This window comes from Oryx dammah, unplaced genomic scaffold, assembly GCF_014754425.2.
Source record: "Oryx dammah isolate SB20612 unplaced genomic scaffold, SCBI_Odam_1.1 HiC_scaffold_8, whole genome shotgun sequence".
Taxonomy (NCBI): Eukaryota; Metazoa; Chordata; class Mammalia; order Artiodactyla; family Bovidae; genus Oryx; species Oryx dammah.
In genome coordinates this window covers 51,200,662-51,219,312 of record NW_024070192.1, presented here as the reverse complement: position 1 = coordinate 51,219,312, position 18,651 = coordinate 51,200,662, and the positions used below count along the sequence as shown (strand labels likewise).

General features: G+C 38.9%; 1 protein-coding gene across 1 annotated transcript in view; it reads left to right on the top strand.

Moving 5' to 3' along the window:
• The window catches only part of LOC120866681, a 24,523-nt gene extending 5,872 nt beyond the window's left edge, over positions 1–18,651 (top strand). The window contains exons 5-6 of the mRNA XM_040244472.1: positions 13,921–14,045; positions 18,598–18,651. Of these exons, the coding sequence (XP_040100406.1) occupies positions 13,921–14,045; positions 18,598–18,651 (179 nt within the window). The remainder of the gene's footprint in view (positions 1–13,920; positions 14,046–18,597) is intronic.

Genomic DNA, 18,651 nt, shown 5'->3' with positions numbered 1-18,651 from the left:
ACTTTCCTTCCAAGGAGTAAGCATCTTTTAATTTCATGGCTGCAGTCACCATCTGCAGTGATTTTGGAGCCCCCGCCCCCCAAATAAAGTCTGACACTTAGAAAGATGTAAAAAGCCAGAAAGCACAAATTACACTGAGAAACCTTAGCCAGAATTGCCTAGGGTGATAGATAGATAGGTTAACCAAGGTAAAGATTTACCAAGAGGCCAAGGTCTTCTGCCCAGACCCCCAAAGCTATATGCACTTGTGTGGGTAAAGTGGTCAGGTCTAGAGAGATTTCTGAGACTTCCTTAAAACAGAGCCCCATGCATTGTGGTATGGAAACCCATTTATAAAATGCTAATTTGGACTTTAATCAAATTGAGAAATTATAGAAATAGAGTTGATAAGATTATAAAATTAGAAGGTTTTGTGTAAAGAAATTGTGTCTCCTTTATCTGAACGTTTTATGGGAAAGAATATTATGTCTGACTAGGGAATGTCTCCCCTTGCTGTTGTTTTAAAAGCAAAATCTGTTGATGAAGTCATGATACAGGCTACAGCTAGGAATGTCAGCATTGGTGGGGTTAAGGTGAAAGTTTGAAGAACAGTATGTTTGAATAGGCTTTATATGAAGTGGTTGGGTCTTTTACCTTGCTTATATTATGGTGATTAACATTTATTTGGGGAACATTTCACCTACTAAGTATTGTAAAACTGGAACAAATGTAAATCTGCCTTTGAAGCAATATTATTTGGTTAAATGGAAACCAATTAGATCACCTGAGTTCAAACTATATAGAGTACTAACTGGAGTGCTGACGTGGACAAATTCTCTGTTCAGTAGCTGTGTATGGAGCATAGACTGGGCTTATTGCAAAAGCCTGTGTGCACTTCCCAGCATGGAGTACTAGGACTTTAGTTTAGAGAATTGCTATCTGAGGGGCAATTACTGGCTTGCTATCAGACATTAATCAAAACAGCCCATATGCCTGAAGGATAGAAAATAATCTTGAAACCTGAACTATGATGTTTTTGGATGGCATCAGAAAAGCACTCTGTCAGGGAAGGCAATACCCAGAAGAGTTCCATAATAACATGGACATGGTGTATACAGCATCACGCTACCTGTGGAATGCAAGGATCGTGTACTCAAGAGCAGGGAACCTCTTTTCCCCTAGGACTGACTTTGAAACTATATGAAGAGCTGCCAGATTGTGGTATCACTTGAACAGTACCCTAATAAACAGCTCTCAACTGATTATCATATGTGAAACAGATCGCCCGTCCAGGCTCGATGCATGAGACAGGGTGCTCAGGGCTGGTGCACTGGGATGACCTTGAGGGATGGATGGGTAGGGAGGTGGAGGGGAGTTCAGGATGGGGAACACACGTATACCCTTGGCTGATTCATGTCAATGTATGGCAAAAACCACTACAATATTGTAAAGTGATTAACCGCCAATTAAATAAATTAATAAAAAAGACATATTACTAATTACAATGTGTAGGACTTATTTATATCAAGATTCAAACTGAGAAAAATGAGATAAAAATTTTGTGACATTTAAAACAACATTAAAACAAATTTGAACACTGGCTGGGAAAAAAAAAAGAGCTGCTTGGTTTATAGATAGCAGGTGTAATATAAACAGATAACCACCCTCATCAAAGGCCACTACTCTGATCAAAGAGAGTAAAAACAAAGCAGCAAGATGGGCTGAATTGCATGCTGTTTTTCTAGCAGTGGTGGGAATTGAAAAATGATAAAAGCCTCTATGTTTTAGTCTTTACAAACTTATGAATGATGGCCAATGAAGGGCAGTGTTAACCTGATCTATTAAAGGGATGCCTGTATGGGGCACCTCTGTGGGAATCACTATAGACATTTGAGGGGTACACTGAACCCAGGTCTCCCACATTGCAGTTCGATTCTTTACCATCTGAGCCACCAGAGAAGCCAGTAGGATATGTCAATACCTAGCAGAAGAACCCCCTTCCTGGACATTTTGAAATTTGTGTGTGTGTGTGATACTCCAGGTCCTATGAAAACCATCTGAAGCATGTTGACTTCTCTTGTTTGTTTCAGCACCCAGTCATCCATTGGATTGAGACTGTAAGGTCTGTTTTGTCCTCTCCTCCCCCCACCCCTCCACCATGGGTTGCGGTGTCAGGACAGTTCTGTCCTTCCTCTCTGCTACTCAGGGATTAATCTCAGACTTGTGCTTTGCATCAAACGGTTCAGTTCTCAGGGACTTTGCGACTTGTGCTACTCTGGAGTGTACCTCGAAAATGAGTCCTAGACATATGTTGGTTCATACACAGAAATAGAACCCTTTTTCATATTCTCTTCTCTCTTGGATACTCCTCAACTTCCTGCCCTGTTCTGTAGCTAGAATGATGGGGTTTCTTAAGGAATTGAAGTTGCCTGTGCCACAGCAAGAGGAAACCAGAGAGAAAAAAATGGGGATTTCTCTCCCATAATTCTTTGAACCCCAGGGACCTGTTTTCTTAGTCCTCTGTCTACAAAGACAGGATTTTTCTAGGAGTTTTAGTTGCCCGTGCTGCCACTGTGACAGCTTCACTTGGGCACTCATCCTCAAGTAAAACACACACACACATATGCATACACACACAAAGGAGAAACTCCTGTACGGGCCCCTTCTCCAGTTTTGACTCTTTTCCTGAATATTGCTGGTGTTGATTTTTTTGTTCAGGTAGTTGCTTTTTGTATTTTATCCAGAGTATTTAGTTATAATTAGCAGTTAGGACAAGCTTTATTGGAGTATGCCTTCTTGGCTGGCACTGGAATCTCTAAATATGTATTTCTTAAAATAGGCATTTAATGTCTGTCTCTTCTATTACATGCAGTGTCATCAGGGACTATTTTGGCTTTGTGTATTATAGTATCCCCATGCCTAATATAGTTCTTGGCATATGCTAAATAGCCAATAGATATTTATTTAATAAGTGAGTAAATGGACCATTTTCAGACCAAATCTTATTTGATGTTTTTTGCAGCATTCTACACTAAGGATTGTTCTCACCTGGATTCTTTCTTGCCTCGGCTTCCATATTACTATATTCTACTGGTTTCTCCCCTTCTCTAGTAATTTTTTATAGGCAAGTTGCTACATCTTTATGATTCTTACAGGTTCAGAAAATGCTTGAAAAAGGGGGACAACCTACATAGTCAGCCCACAGAGGCATAGGTACAACCTTAGTAATAAATGCTCAATCATCATTTCACCATCCTAGAACAGAGTAGGTATCTGTTAATTATGTGGTACCATACCTTTGGCTCAACAGATTCTCCAACTTGGGGATCTGGCAAAGGGACTAAGAACTCCCAGGGAATTTGACTTCGAGGGCAGTGGAATTCATTACAGAACTTGCACAGGACTGGGGAAACAGACTCTTGGAGGGCACACACAAAACTTTGTATGCACAGGACCCAGGAGAAAGGAGCAGTGATCCCACGAGAGACTGAGCCAGACTTGCCTGAGTGTTCAGGAGTCTCAGGTGGAGGCGTGGGTCGATAGTGGCCTGCTGAAGGGTTAGAGATGCTAAATACAACAGTCTTGGGAGCCACAGGGTGTGCTGGCATAAGTCTTTCTGAAGGAGGTCACTGTTACCACCATTACCCCTACCACAGTTTGGCCTCAGGCCAAACTACAGAGAGGGAACACAGCCCCACCAATCAAGAGAAAATTGGATTAAAGATTTACTGAGCTTGGCCCTGTCCATCAGAGCAAGACAGATTCCTTCCCTTCAGGAAGCTTCCACAAGCCTCTTATCATTATCCATCAGAGGGCAGACAGAATGAAAACTACAATCACAGAAAACTAACCAAACTGGTCACATGGATCACAGCCTTGCCTAACTCAGTGAAACTATGAGCCAGGCCATGTAGGGCCACCCAGAATGGACCATGGTGCAGAGAGTTCTGACAAAATATGGTCCACTGGAGGAGGGAATGAAAAACAACTTCAGAATTCTTCCAGTCCTGTGGCCACTGCTGAGTTTTCCCAATTTGCTGGCATATTAACAGCATCATCTTTAGGATTTAAAATAGCTCAGCTGGAATTCCATCACCTCCACTAGCTTTGTTCATGGTGATGCATCCTAAGGCCCACTTGACTTCACATTCCAGAAGGTCTTATCAATATGCTTGCCTTGAGAACCCCATGAACAGTATGAAAAGGCAAAAATAATGACACTGAAGATGAAGTCCCCAGGTCAGTAGGTGCCCAATATGCTACTGGAGAAATAACTCCAGAAAGCATGAAGAGGCAGAGCCAAAGCAAAAACAACACCTAGTTGTGGATGTGACTGGTGATGGAAGTAAAGTCTGATGCTGTAAAGAACAATTTGCATAGGAACTTGGAATTTTAGGTCCATGACTCAAGGTAAATTGTAAGTGGTCAAACAGGAGATGGTAAGAGTGAACACTGACATTTTAGGAACTAAAATGGACCAGAATGGGCGAATTTAATTCAGATGATCATTATATCTATGACTATGGGCAAGAATCCTTTAGAAGAAATGGAGTAACCCTCATAGTCAACAAAACAGTCTGAAATGCAGTACTTGGGTGCATCTAAAAAATAATAGAATGATCTCTGTTCGTTTCCAAGGCAAACAATTCAATATCACAGTAATCTAAGTCTATGCCCCAACCACTAATGCTGAAGAAGCTGAAGTTGAGTGGTTCTATAGAGACCTACAAAACCTTCTAGAACTAACACCAAAAAAAGATGTCCTTTTCATCTATAAGGAACTGGAATACAAAAGTAGAAAGTCAAGAGATACCTGGAGTAACAGGCAAGTTTGGCCTTGGAGTACAAAATGAAGCAGAGCAAAGGTTAACAGAGTTTTGCCAAGAAAATGCACCAGTCATAGCAAACATTCTCTTCCAACAACACAAGATGACTCTACACATGGACATCACCAGATGGTAAATACTGAAATTAGATTGATTATATTCTTTGCAGGCAAAGATGGAGACACTCTATACAGTCAGCAAAAACAAGACCAGGATCTGACTCTGGCTCAGATCATGAACTCCTTATTGTAAAATTGAGACTTAAATTGAAGAAAGTAGGGAAAGGCACTAGGCCATTCAGGTATGACCTAAATCAAATCCCTTATGATTATGCAGTGGAAGTGAAAAATAGATTCAAAGGATTAGGTCTGATAGAGAGAGTGCCAGAAGAACTGTGGATGGAGGTTGATAACATTGTACAGGAGGTGGTAATCAAAATCATCCCCAAGAAAAAGAAATGCAAAAAAGGCAAAATGGTTGTCTGAGGAGGCCTCACAAATAGCTGAGCAAAGAAGAGAAGGAAAGGCAAAGAGGAAAGATATATCCATCTCAATGCAGAGTTCCAAAGAATTACAAGGAGAGATAAGAAAGCCTTCCTCAGTGATCAGTGCAAAGAAATAGAGGAAAACAATAGAATGGGAAAGACTAGAGATCTCATCAAGCAAATTAGAGATACCAAGGGAACATTTCATGCAAAAATGGGCTCGATAAAGGACAGAAACACTATGGACCTAACAGAAGCAGAAAATATTAGGAAGAGGTGGCAAGAATACACAGAAGAGCTATACAAAACAGATTTTAATGACCCATATAACCACCAATGTGATCACTCACCAATGATCACTCACCTAGAGTCAGACATCCTGGAGTGTGAAGTCAAGTGGGCCTTAGGAAGCATCACTATGAACAAAGCTAGTAGAGGTGATGGAATTCCAGCTGAGCTATTTCAAATCTTAAAATATGATGCTGTTAAGGTGCTGCACTCAATATGCCAGCAAATTTGGAAAACTCAGCTGTGGCAACGGGACTGGAAAAGGTCAGTTTCCGTCCCAATCCCAAAGAAAGGCAATACCAAAGAATGTTCAAACTACCACAGAATTGTACTCATCTCACACGCTAGCAAAATAATGCTCAATATTCTCTAAGCTGGGCTTCAGCAGTATGTGAATCGTGAACTTCCAGATGTTCAAGCTGAATTTAGAAAAGGCAGAGGAACCAGAGCAAATTGCCAACACCCATTGGATCATATAAAAAGCAAGAGAATTCCAGAAAAACATCTGCTTCAGGTTTATTGACTACGCAAAGCCTTTGACTGTGTGGATCACAAAAAACTGTGGAAAATTCTTCAAGCAATGGGAATACCAGACCACCTTACCTGCCTCTGAGAAATCTGTACGCAGTTCCAGAAGCAATAGTTAGAACCAGACATGGGGCAACAGACTGGTTCCAAATTGGGAAAAGAGTATGTCAAGGCTGTATATTGTCACCCTGCTTATTTAACTTATATGCAGAGTACATCATGTGAGATGCCAGGCTGGGTGAAGCACAAGCTGCAATCAAGATTTCCAGGAGAAATATCAATAACCTCAAATATGCTGATGACAAAACCACCTTTGTGGCAGAAAGCAGAGAGGAACTAAAGAGCCTCTTGATGAAACTGAAAGAGGAGAGTGAAAAAGCTGACTTAAAACTCAGCATTCAAAAACTGAAGATCATGCCATCCAGTCCCATCACTTCATGGCAAATAGATGAGGAAAATATGGAAACAGTGACAGACTTTATTTTCTTAGCTCCAAAATCACTACAGATGGTGACTGCAGCCATGAGATTAAAAGACGCTTGCTCCTTGAAAAGCTATGACTGACCTAGACAGTGTATTAAAAAGCAGAGACATTACTTTGCCAACAAAGGTCCATCTAATTAAAGCTGTGGTTTTTCCACTAGTCTTGTATGGATGTGAGAGCTGGACCATGAAGAAAGGTGAGCACCAAAGAACTGATGCTTTTGAACTGTGGTGTTGGAGAAGACTCTTGAGAGTCCCTTGGACTGCAAGGAGATCCAGCCAGTCAATCCTAAAGGAAATCAGTTCAGAATATTCATTGGAAGGACTGATGCTGAAGCTGAAATTCCAGTACTTTGGCCACCTGATGTGAAAAACTGACTCATTGGAAAAGACCCTGATGCTGGGAAAGATTGAAGGCAGAAAGAGAAGGGGACGATAGAGGATGAGACGGTTGGATGGCGTCACTGACTCAATGAACATGAGTTTGAGCAAGCTCTGGGAGTTGGTGATGGACAGGGAAGCCTGGCATGCTGCAGCCCATGGGGTCGCAGAGTCAGACACGACTGAGTGACTGAACTGAACTGATAACCTTTGCTGTCCTCTTGTCACCTGTTTTTAGGTCCTCTACAACTCCCCCTACTTGTCTAGCTTATTCTTGCTTTCCTATACACATTCTTCATGCATGCTCAGATACTTCAATCGTGTCCAACTCTGTGACACCATAGACTGTAGCCTCTCAGGCTTCTCTATCCATGGGATTCTTCAGACAAGAATACTGGAGTGGGTTGCCGTACCCTCCTCCAGGGGATCTTCCTGATGCAGGAATCAAACCTGCATCTCCTGGATTTAATGCATCATTGAAAGTGAATTCTTTACCCACTAAGCCACCAGGGAATCCCTAGAGTAATTATCAAAAACATGGTCTGTAGTGCCAAACTCCCTGAATTCAGGGACAAATTCAGGACAAATTGCTTAACCTTGCTCTTTCTTCATTTTCACATCATACTGGGCTATTGTAAGGAATTTTTACCTATTTATTTACATAATTGTGAGCATTATACACATACATAGACATTTATATACATAAATGCATGTATGTCCACATACATATATACACACTCCATGTATAGCACTTTAGTCTAAGAACATGGTAAGCGTCTTAGTTATCTTTACAAATTAAACTTAATACCCTTCCTTAAATGTATAGCAGTTCTGTATCTTTTCTCATGGAAGAGTATTAAAATTTATTTAAATGTTTATGTATCATAATTATATATTTTTCATTTTGTAAATATATTTCTTGAAAGAGCTGTTTGCTCAAGAAAAGAAACTCTCAATTTGTTCACATCCAGAATGAATAGATCAATTTGAAATATTCTTCATAAAATGGCTATAGGAAGCAGCAGTGCTAAGAAACATGAATTTATGAACAGAGCTACCTGCTTTTTTCCTTTCAGTTTGATTTAAATTTAATATCCTCCAACAATGGAAAATGATTTGTGGTAAAGAAATGAAGAAATAGGAAAATGGAAGCAAGATGTCATTTCTTTTTACTATCCAACAGATTTACCATCTGTTTTAAAATGATGTTGACCATTTACAGTAAATGAAACAAAATGCTTTTTAAAATAATGTAACACTTTAAACTATTTTTACTACCAAACTTTCCCTCCCCAGTGAACACATTCATCTTACTGAGCAAAGGTTTATTTAAGCTACACTACATCTATGTTGTTTTTAGCTCATTTCCTTTTTAAAAAAGCAATTGGTGAATTTATTTCCCAGCTTAGTTGTTATAATAAAATATAAAAGGCATTTCTGTTTTGGCCTCAAGTATAACATTATCAAAAGCTATGAGAGTTACAGCAGAATATAGGACAGCATAAAATTAGAAACTGCTGGTGTTTCCTTAGCAGCAGTTACCGCACTTGCAATTTCCCCACCCCCTTGCTACCAGCAGAAATCTGAAAGTCATCTCTGTGTACCAGACAACAAACCCAAAGTGAGTTTTTTGAATAGTAGCTTTCCTGAGATACTATTCACATAACTTGCAATTTACCCTTTTGAAGTATACAATTCAGTAGGTTTTAGGGTAGTCACAGAGTAACCATCATCATTATGAATTTAGAATATATGCTGTATTGCAAAACAAAACCCAATGCCCATTAATAGTCACTCCTCATTCCCTCATCTGCCCTTCCACGAGCAACCACTAATCTACCTTCTGTCTGTGTGGATTTGCCTATTATCAGTTCAGTTCACTTTAATTGCTCAGTCATGTCCGACTCTTTGCAACCATATGGGCTGCAGCACGCCAGGCTTCCCTGTCCATCACCAACTCCCGGAGCTTACTCAAACTCATTGTCCATTGAGTCGGTGATGACATCCAACCATCTCATCCTCTGTCGTCCCCTTCTCTTGCCTTTAATCTTTTCCCAGCATCTGGATCTTTTCAAATGAGTCAGTTCTTCGCATCAGGTGGCCAAAGTGTTGGAGTTTCAGCTTCTGCTTCAGTCCTTCCAATGAATACTCAGGACTGATTTCCTTTAGGATTGACTGGTTGAATTTCCTTGCAGTCCGAAGGACTCTCTAGAGTCTTCTCCGACACCACAGTTCAAAAGCATCAGTTCTTCGGTGCTCAGCTTTCTTTACGGTCCAACTCTCACATCCATACATGACTACTGGAAAAACCATAGCCTTGACAAGATGGACTTTTGTTGGCAAAGTAATGTCTCTGCTTTTTAATATGCTGTCTAGGTTGGTTATAACTTTTCTTCCAAGGAGCAATTGTCTCTTAATTTCCTGGCTGCAGTCACCATCTGCAGTGATTTTGGAGCTCCCCAAAATAAAGTCTCTCATTGTTTCCATTGTTTCCCCATCTATTTGCCATGAAGTGATGGGACCAGATGCCATGATCTTAGTTTTCAGAATGTTGAGTTTTAAGCCAACTTTTTGCCTATTATAGACTTTTCATATAAATGGAATCATAGAGTATATGTCTTTTGTGACAGCTTCTTTCACTTGGTACAATGTTTTCAAGGTTTATCCATGTCGAAGCCTGTATTAGTACTTCGTTCCTGTTTATTGCCCAGTAATATTCCATCATGTGGATATACCAACATGTTTATCCATTCACCATCCAATGGACATTTGAATTGTTTACCAGTTGTTGACTGTTAGGAATAAATAATGTTATCAACATTCTCATAGAAGTTTTTATATTGGACATAAATTTGCATTTTTCTTACATATATAGGAGTGGAATTAGTCACATGGTAATTCTGTTTAACTCTTTGAGGAACTACCAGACTATTTTACAAAGTGGTTGTACTGTTTTACATTCTCACCAGCAGTGTATGAGTGTTCCAATTTCTTCACATCCTTTCCAACACTTGTTATTATCTCTTTGTTTGTAACCATCCTAATGGAAGTGAAGTGGAATCTTACTGTGGTTTTGATTTGCATTACTCTGATGGCTAATGATGTTAAACATTTTTTCATATCCATTATCATCCATTTGTATGTCTCTTTTGCAGAAACGTCTTTTCAGACACTCTTTAAAAACTGGGTTTTTTGTCTTCTTGTTATTGAATTTAGAAATTTTTAATTGTTACTGAATTTAGTATATTCTGGATACAAGTTCCATATCATATATATGACTTGCAAATATTTTCTTCCATTCTGTAGGTTGTCTTTCACTTTCTTAATTTTTTTTTTTTTTTTTTTTTGGCTGAACCACTTGCAGCATGTGGGATGTAGAATCTTAATTCCATGCCTAGGGATAGAACCCATGCCCCCTGCAGTGGATGTACAGAGTCTTAACCAATGGATCACCAAGGAAGTCCCTTCTTAATGATATTTTGAAGCATTAACATTTTGATTTTATTGTAAAGCAATTACCCTTCAATTAAAAATAAATCTAAACTTTTTTCTAATTTTGATAAAGCCCAATTAATTTTTTTTCCTTTGGTTGCTTGTACTATTTAATGTCATATCTTAGAAACCATCACCTACTCCCAAGGTTCATGAAAATTTACTTCTATTTTTTTCCTGAGAGTTTTACAGCTTTAGCTCTTGCATGAGGTCTGTGATCCTTTTTGAGTTAATTTTTATATATGGTGTGAAAAAGGAGTTTAAATTAATTTTTTGCACGTGGATATCCATTTTATTGAAAGACTGTCTCTTTCCCATTGAATTTTCTTGACATCTTTGTTGAAAATCAGTTGTCCGTAAGTGTAAGACTTTATTTATGGCTCTGATTCTATTCTATTTTCTGTATGTCTGTTCTTATACCGGTAACACACTGTTATGATTGCTGTAGCTGGCTGGTATGTTCTAAAATCAGGAAATTTTGGTCCTCCAACTTTCATCTTCTTTTTCAAGACTGTTTTGGCTAATTTATGTCCTTTCATTTCTATGTGAATTTTAAGATCAGTTTGACAATTCCTGCAATTATGTGTAGCTTTCATACCTTTATCTATTCATTTAAATATATCCTTGAAAACACATTTTGTATTTTTAAACAAAATTACAATTAATTTTTCTGCAACTTTTTTCTCTCCCCCAATATTTTATTATGAAAAATTTTAAGTATAGAGATTAGTTGGAAGAATAGTACAGTAAGTACCCATATACCCTCCTCCTACCGCCCAGTTTATATTCTATAGGTAACATTTTGGTATATTCATGTTATCATATAACTAACCATTCCTAGCTATAACCAACTAGTCCATCTTCTGTCAAATCATCTTATTATTTTGTGCATTTCAAAGCAAATTGCATATATTCTCAGTATGCTTCACCTTTAAAGATTTCAGCTTATATATTGTTAACTAGGGTTCAATTTTTCTACAATTTTTAAATGTAAAGTGAAATGGACAAATCTTAAGTATACATTCTGGTGAGTTTGACATATATACATTTACCTGTGTAATCTTAACCTTTATCAAGATATAGAACATTTTCATAACTCCAAAACATAACCCCCTCTCTTAGTCAGTTCCTGTCCTTAACCAATGTTGAAAGCAATCACTGTTTTTTCACCATAGATTTAGTTCTTATAGAACCTTATACTCTTGTACAAGGCTTCTTTCACTCAGCATAATGTTTTTGAGATTCATTTACTTTTCAATTATTCATACGCTTTGAGATTCTTTCATTCTATTGTATGAATCAATAGTTTGGTTTTGGTTTTGTTTGTTTTTTGCTAAATATAACATCCATTGTATGGATGCCCCACAGTTTATTTCTCCTTTTTCTTGTGGATGAACAAATTTCCACTTATCTGTTTCACTAAAAAGTTCTGATGACTGGCTTTTGTTTACATCAGTTATAATTATTGTAATAATTAGTAATAATCATCTGGAAGCTTTGTAAATGTGGAAGTACTTTTTAAATTAAGTAAGTGCTTTTTTTAGAGTCTTTAAGTAACATATACTAGAGATTATGCAAACTGTTCAGTTGCCAAGTCATGTCTGACTCTGTGACCTCGTGGACTGCAGCACGCCAGGCCTCCCTATCCCTCACCATCTCCTGAAGTCTGCCCAAGTTCATGTCCATTGAATCGGTGATGCCATCCAACCATCTCATCCTCTGTTGCCCTCTTCTCCTTCTGCCTTCAATCTTTCCCAGCATCAGGATCTTTTCCAATGAGTTGGCTCTTCACATCAGGTAGCCAGAGTAGTGAAGCATAAGCTTTAGCATCAATCCTTCCAATGAATATTCAGGGTTGATTCCTTTAGGATTGACTGGTTTGATACCCTTGCTATCCAAGAGACTCTCAAGAGTCTTTTCCAGAACCACAGTTTGAAGGCATCAGTTCTTTAGCACTCTGCCTTCTTTATGGTCTACTTCTCACATCCGTACGTGACTACTGGAAAGACCATAGCCTTGACTATACAGACCTTTGTTGGCAAAGCGATGTCTCTGCTTTTTAATGCACTGTCTAGGTTTGTCATAGCTTTCCTTCTGAGAAACAATCATCTGATTTCATGCCTGCAGTCACCATCTGCAGTGACTTTAGAGCTCAAGAAGAGGAATCTATCATGCTTGCTCCTTTCCCCTTTCTATTTGCCATGAAGTGATGGGCAGGATGCCATGATCTTAGTTTTTTCAATATTGAGTTTTTAGCCTGCTTTTTCACTCTCCTCTTTCACCCTCATCAAGAAGCTCTTTAGTTCTTCATTTTCTGCCACTAGAGTGATACCATCTGTATATTTGAGGTTGTTGATATTTCTCCCGGCAATCTTGATTCCAGTTTGTAACTCATCCAGCCCTGCATTTTGCATGATATGCTCTGCATATAAGTTAAATAAACAGGGTGATAATATACAACCTTGATGTCCTCCTTTTCCTATTTGGAACCAGTCTGTTGTTCCATGTCCAGTTCTAACTGTTAGAACTTTAGCGTAGGTTAGGCTTTAGCGTAGTCATTGTCATTGTATTCATTTTCCACAAAGGACTAAAATTTAAATCTGAAATAGCAGAGGAGTCTTATTGACCTCCCTAAACTATATTGCTTTCTCTTCCTTTATAGCAGCAGAGCTTCTCAAACTTTCACATTTATATGAATAACCCAAGTCACCAGGGGATCTTGTTAAAAATGCATCTTCTGATTTGGTAAGTTTGGGGTAGAGCCCAAAATTCAGTATTTCTAATAAGCTCCCAGGTTATGCCAATGATTCTCATCCATGGACTAGCACATCTCTCTAGCCAAACTGTACTGCTTACCTTTCTAAGAATCCATCATAAATTCCCATTTTCATTCCTGTATATGTGTGTGTGTGCTAAGTCACGTCGGTCGTCGTGTCTGACTCTTTGCAACCCTGTGGATTGTAGCCTGCCAGCCTCCTCTGTCCATGAGATTCTCCAGGCAAGAGTATTGAAATGGGTTGCAGTGCCCTCCTCCAGAGGATCTTCCTGACCCAGGGATCGAAACTGAGTTTCTTCTGTCTCCTGCATTGGCACACTACTAGTGCCATTCAGGATGGCACTAGTGGTAAAGTAAATATAAGTATGCTTATATTGTGTTACTCAAAATATAAGTGTCTTTAAAATATTCAAAGTCTGAAAGGAAAAGAATCCTTAAAGCAAGAATGGGACATTATGAAAAAAGAACAAGCATATTTTTAAAGGAACTAGGTATTCTATAAATGAAAAACATTTTCATTAAAGTTAAAAAATAAAACTTTAATAGAAGGGGTTAAATCTTCTCCAGTTACTTTCTTCATAGTAGGAAGATGGCTTCCAGCAACAGCTAAAACTGCAATTTCCTTCTTTATGTCCCATAGGACATAAAAATTTCTCTAACCATAGAATAAAAATCTTTCCCAGGACTTCCTTGGTGGTCCTGTTGTTGGGAGTCCACTTGCCAATGTGGGGACGTGGATGATCCCTGGTCCAGGAGGATCCCACATGCCATAGGGCAGCTGGGCCAGGGCGCCGCAACTGCTGAGCCTGTACTCTAGAGCCGGTGAACTGCAACTGCTGAGCCTGTACTCTAGAGCCCATGAGCTGCAACTGCTGAGCCTGTGTGCCTAGGGCTCATGCCTTGCAACAAGAGAAGCCATGGCAACGAGAAGTCCTTGCACCACACAGTTGCAACTAGAGAAAGCCTGCATGCAACAGCGAAAATCCAGTGCAGCCAAAAATAAATAAATAATTAATTAATTTAAAAAATCTTTCCTTGTAGTGTAATTGATTTAATACACAGCTGATAGGGAAATGCCATGCATGGCATAGGATGGATCATCTTTCCCTCAGTGTGCTCCTTGGGAGAAAGGGGTGAGTACCTGAATGAGTAAGTTTTCTTTTAGCAGGAAAAGTAGAGGAATGAATGCTTGGTATGCAACTAATAATGCCTCTATCATGAACAGGCAAATTTCAGATTCAATGAAATATTTTTTTTCAATAAAAATTTTGAAAGTTGTTTAACATCATGCTAGAATACAAATGGAAAATAGGAAATAACCCAAAAACCCCAACTGCAATCGTTCTATATACATTTGTCTTCCTTTGTATTTGCTAGGATTATTTCATTGCATGTTAAAGAATACCCAGCTTAAACTGGTTTTAGTTGTAAACGAAGATTTTATTGAAAGCTAATGGTGAAACAGATAGAAAAATAATGCTGAAGGCAGAGTAAAGATACAGATCAACCTCCGAAAAAACTGGCGCCAAGAGTACAAAAGTCATGAAAGCTCAATTTCTATTTCTCGTCTGCTCCTTTCTGAGCAATTTTCTTTCTGTCTCTACAATTGACTGCCTTTGCTTCTGTGTTCCATCCAAAGGGAAGCAAGGCTGCTGATAGCTCTAGGATTTTTTACTTATAGCTTTAGCAGCTGCTGGATAGAGACTGACTCAACTCCTTGGATTCAAAGCCCACATAATCTTGGGTGTGCTCTGATCCACCCAGATACCCACTTCTAGAATTAATTATGGCCAGGGATACAAAGTTACATTTTTCAAGATGGTTGCTCCCACGAAAACAATGTAGAAGCTAGTCAAATAATACTATAGATGTCCTATAAAATGATGACAAAAGATTTAGGATATTCAGTATCTTCATATTATGTCCCCCATAAAAAAATGACACTGCATAAGTAGGGCAGAAAGTTAGGAAACAGCACTTTTCGTTACCAAGTAACATTAGGTTAAATAAGCAGGGTGACAATATACAGCCTTGACGTACTCCTTTTCCTATTTGGAACCAGTCTGTTGTTCCATGTCCAGTTCTGTTGCTTCCTGACCTGCATACAGGTTTCTCAAGAGGCAGGTCAGGTGGTCTGGTATTCCCATCTCTCTCAGAATTTTCCACAGTTTATTGTGATCCACACAGTCAAAGGCTTTGGCATAGTCAATAAAGCAAAAATAGATGTTTCTCTGGAATTCTCTTGCTTTTTCAATGATCCAGCAGATGTTGGCAATTTGATCTCTGGTTCCTCTGCCTTTTCTAAAACCAGCTTGAGCATCTGGAAGTTCACAGTTCACGTATTGCTGAAACCTGGCTTGGAGAATTTTGAGCATTACTTTACTAGCGTGTGAGATGAGTGCAATTGTGCAGTAGTTTGAGCATTCTTTGGCATTGCCTTTCTTTGGGATTGGAATGAAAACGGACCTTTTCCAGTCCTGTGGCCACTGCTGAGTTTTCCAAATTTGCTGGCATATTGAGTGCAGCACTTTCACAGCATCATCTTTGAGGATTTGAAATAGCTCAACTGGAATTCCATCACCTCCGCTAGCTTTGTTCATAGTGATGCTTCCTAAGGCCCATTTGACTTCACATTCCAGGATGTCTGGCAATGAGAGACACTGGGCTGGAAGAAGTACAAGCTGGAATCAAGATTGCCAGGAGAAATATCAATAACCTCAGATATGCAGATAACACCACCCTAATGGCAGAAGGTGAAGAGGAGCTAAAAAGCCTCTTGATGAAAGTGAAAGAGGAGAGTGAAAAGGTTGGCTTAAAGCTCAACATTCAGAAAACGAAGATCATGGCATCTGGTCCCATCACTTCATGGGAAGTAGATGGGAAACAGTGGAAGCAGTGTCAGACTTTATTTTTGGGGGCTCCAAAATCACTGCAGATGGTGATTGCAGCCATGAAATTAAAAGACACTTTCTCCTTGGAAGGAAGTTATGACCAACCAGATAGCATATTCAAAAGCAGAGACATTACTTTGCCAACAAAGGTCTGTCTAGTCAAGGCTATGGTTTTTCCAGTGATCATGTATGGATGTGAGAGTTGGACTGTGAAGAAAGCTGAGTGCCGAAGAATTGATGCTTTTGAAGTGTGGTGTTGGAGAAGACTCTTGAGAGTCCCTTGGACTGCAAGGAGATCCAACCAGTCCATTCTGAAGGAGATCAGTCCTGGGTGTTCATTGGAAGTACTGATGCTGAAGCTGAAACTCCAATACTTTGGCCAACTCATGTGAAGAGTTGACTCATTGGAAAAAACTCTGATGCTGGGAGGGATTGGGGGCAGGAGGAGAAGGGGATGACAGAGGGTGAGATGGCTGGATGGCATCACTGACTCGATGGACATGAGTTTGAGTGAACTCTGGGAGTTGGTGATGGACTGGGAGGCCTGGAGTGCTTCCATTCATGGGGTCTCAAAGAGTCGGACACAACTGAGCGACTGAACTATTTTGAACTGAACATTAGGTTTCTAAGTGGCAAGCTAATCCCATGTATTTCATTCCTCAGTAGAATAGTAATTGGAAATAGGAGAGTGACCTTACTTGGAATAAGAAGGAAGGCACACCAAAGGTCTCCCATGCTCAAAAATATTTCCCACACATTCTATAAGTTAAAAATTGTTATGGCTTAAAGTTAAAAAATGAGTCTGTGCCTATCAGGGCTGATACTCAATAAATATTTAGTATGAGGAATTAAGTATTTCAAATCAATATTTATTTTACCTAAAAATGTAACTTAAAATTGTAAAAAAAACAAGTAATATGTGATTAAAGTTTAAAAAATAGAAATAGTGCAAAAAGATCTCTATTAAAAAGTAAAATTCTTTCTTCATCTTGAAAGTAATCTTGGTTAGGAGCCGTTGATGTGTTCCTTTTTATCTCATTGTTTTTAGTTTGTTTTAGGCTTTGTGATTAACTTTTAAAAATAATATTAATTAAAATACCTTTGTTATTTTTTAATTAACATACCTTTATAATGAAGCTAAACAATATAAGAATGTATAAAGAGATATAATCTGCTTTTTCTTCCAACCTCAATTGGTTGGCAAAGCAATTTTAACAACTTGGGTTACATCCTTCCATCCCATTCTGCATACTAATGTACACTTATATGTCTTTTCAATTCCCTCAATGTCCCTTATATGTCCCTCAATTCCCTTAAAAAGGAATTGAGGAGGTAGCTGTGGAGAGACTCAAACATTTGAGTCTGTGGTAATCACTAGCCACACATAGCTATTGAACACTTGAAATGTAGCTAGTCAGAATTAAATTGTGCTGAAGTATGAAATACATGCCAGATTTCTAAGAGTTAGTTTAAAAAAAAGAATGTGAAATACCTAATAAATAATTTTTATTGATTACACATACAGTGATAATATTGGGGGTATATTGGGTTAAATAAAATAGATTATTAAAATTTTGTCTATCTCCTTCTAATGTAGCTCTAAAAGCTTAAAATTACAGATGTGACTCACATTACCTTTCTATTGGCCAGGGTTGTTCTGAACTAATAGATGAAGATTTTAGCACTTTAATAATTGCATAATAGTTGGTAATAGGGATGTGAAACAATTGATTCATCTTTTCCCATTGATTACATCCAAAGTTTTGTAGCTCATTTTGTTTGTATTTCACTACTGTATCAAATATTTATTTTTCTGTGAAGCAAGGCATCTAAATTAGTGACTTAAAGCCACAAGTATTTATTGTTTCTTAGAATTCTGAGAGTTGGCTGGTCAGTTCTCATCTGGGCCAGCTTAGCTGGATCTGGAGGGTTTAGAATGGCCTCACTCACATATCTGGGGCCTCAGCTAGGATGGTTTCCAGGCTCTTCTCCACATGATCGCTCATCCTCCAAGAGGCTGTTCCTATCCTCAAGAAAGGGCAAGCTCCAATATGTAATTACTTTTTAAAACATAAAAAAATTTTTTTTAATAATTTTATTTATTTATTTATGGCTGTGCTGGGTGTTCTTTGCTGCACAGCCTTCTTCTGTAGTTGCAGTGAGTGGGGGCTACTCTAGCTGTGGCGAGCAGGCTTCTCATTGCGGTGGCTTCTCTTGTTGGAGAGCATAGTCTTCGGGGTGCTCTGGCTTCAGAAGTTGCAGCAATGGGCTCAGTAGTTGCAGCTCCCAGGCTCTGGAGCACAGGCTCAATAGTTACTGGGCTTAGTTGGGCTTAGATGCTCCATGGCATATGGGATCCTCCTGGACCAAGGATCAAACCCCCATCTCCTGCATTAGCAGGTGGATTCTTCACCACTGAGCCATGAGGGAAATCCTGCAATTGCTTTTAAACTTCTGTTTGTGCCACAGTTGTACCGTCCCATTGCTGGAAGAAAGTCACCAAGTCCAGGATTCAAGAAGTAG